At 48.9% G+C, this 1,193-nt stretch overlaps 1 protein-coding gene across 8 annotated transcripts in view; it reads right to left on the reverse strand.

Annotated features, from left to right (window-relative positions):
• The window catches only part of Atat1 (alpha tubulin acetyltransferase 1), a 12,459-nt gene that overhangs the window by 3,946 nt on the left and 7,320 nt on the right, over positions 1 to 1,193 (reverse strand). For all 8 annotated transcript variants that reach the window (XM_021150084.1, XM_021150085.2, XM_021150083.1 and 5 more), the window contains one exon: positions 230 to 301. In XM_021150084.1, the coding sequence (XP_021005743.1) occupies positions 230 to 301 (72 nt within the window). The remainder of the gene's footprint in view (positions 1 to 229; positions 302 to 1,193) is intronic.

Consider the following 1,193-nt stretch of genomic DNA (forward strand, 5'->3'; position numbering starts at 1 on the left):
AATAAATAAATAAATAAATAAATAAATAAAGATTAGGCAGAAAGAAAGAAAGAAAGAAAGAAAGAAAGAAAGAAAGAAAGAAAGAAAGATAGATTAGGCAGAAAGCAACCGTAGCCTTTCATTATTGTCCCTTGGTTACTACCTTCCCTTAACCCACTCTCCCTGGGTCCTTATGCCCAGCTACCCTCCCCTGACCACCCTGCCCCCCAGCCACCCTCAAGTTCCTTACATTCTCTGTCACTGGAAGAGTATGGCTTAATGTCTCCCTCTGCTCTTTTTGGTGGCAGCTTCCGTGCTGGAGCTGGTGGTGGTGGGGACACAAGGGAGTTTTAGGAGTTGCACTCTCCATCCCTCCTCCCTGCCACTTTCCCACAGTCCCAAGCTTTTGCTCCCTGACACCACAGCTCCTCCTGGGAATGCCAGTACAGAAGCCGTGCTGTGGCAAAGCCAGCACACCAAGGGAGTTTGGGGGGGAGTGTTGGAGCACTTTTGGGGAGAGCCAGAAGGAGTAGGCCAAACATAGAGTTTCAGGAGAAAGATCCAGGGGAGACCGGGGCCTGGGAGATGCAGGAAAGGATGGCCAAGGGGAGGCGAGCTCTTACTGTCCATGGGTGTTGTCAGGCCCCCCTGGGGTTCTGGGGCAGTGGAATAGTCCCAGCTGGGCCAGTGAGGACCCTGGGTCCCTCTAGATGAGATGGACAAAGCCCTTGGTTAATTGGGAATTGTTTGGGGGAGGGGAGAGGAGTTGCAGAACCTCTCCTTCCTGTACAAAAAGATATGGAAATTCTGAGTTTTAATTAGGTTTTAAAATACTTCAAAGTGGTGGCACACACCTTTAGTCTCTGCATTGGAAAGGCAGGCCTGATCAACATAGCAAGTTCGAGGACAGAGTTACATAGTGAGACCCTGTCTCAAAAGAACAAAGAGCCAGGCATAGTGACATAGGCCTTTAATCCCAGCACTTAAGAAGAAGAGGCAGGCTGACCTCAGTAAATTCAAGGGCACCCTGGTGTATCAAGTTCTAAGACAGTCTGAGCTACAGAGATCCTGTCTCAATTCCTTCCTCCCAAAGTGTGAATCTACAAAAGGGCTTCAGCAAATGGGAGCTACTGTATAGCAATGGGAGCTACTGTATAGCAATGGGAGCTACTGTATAGCAATGGGAGCTACTGTATAGCAATGGGAGCTACTGT

This window comes from Mus caroli, chromosome 17 (assembly GCF_900094665.2).
Source record: "Mus caroli chromosome 17, CAROLI_EIJ_v1.1, whole genome shotgun sequence".
NCBI classification, from domain to species: domain Eukaryota; kingdom Metazoa; phylum Chordata; class Mammalia; order Rodentia; family Muridae; genus Mus; species Mus caroli.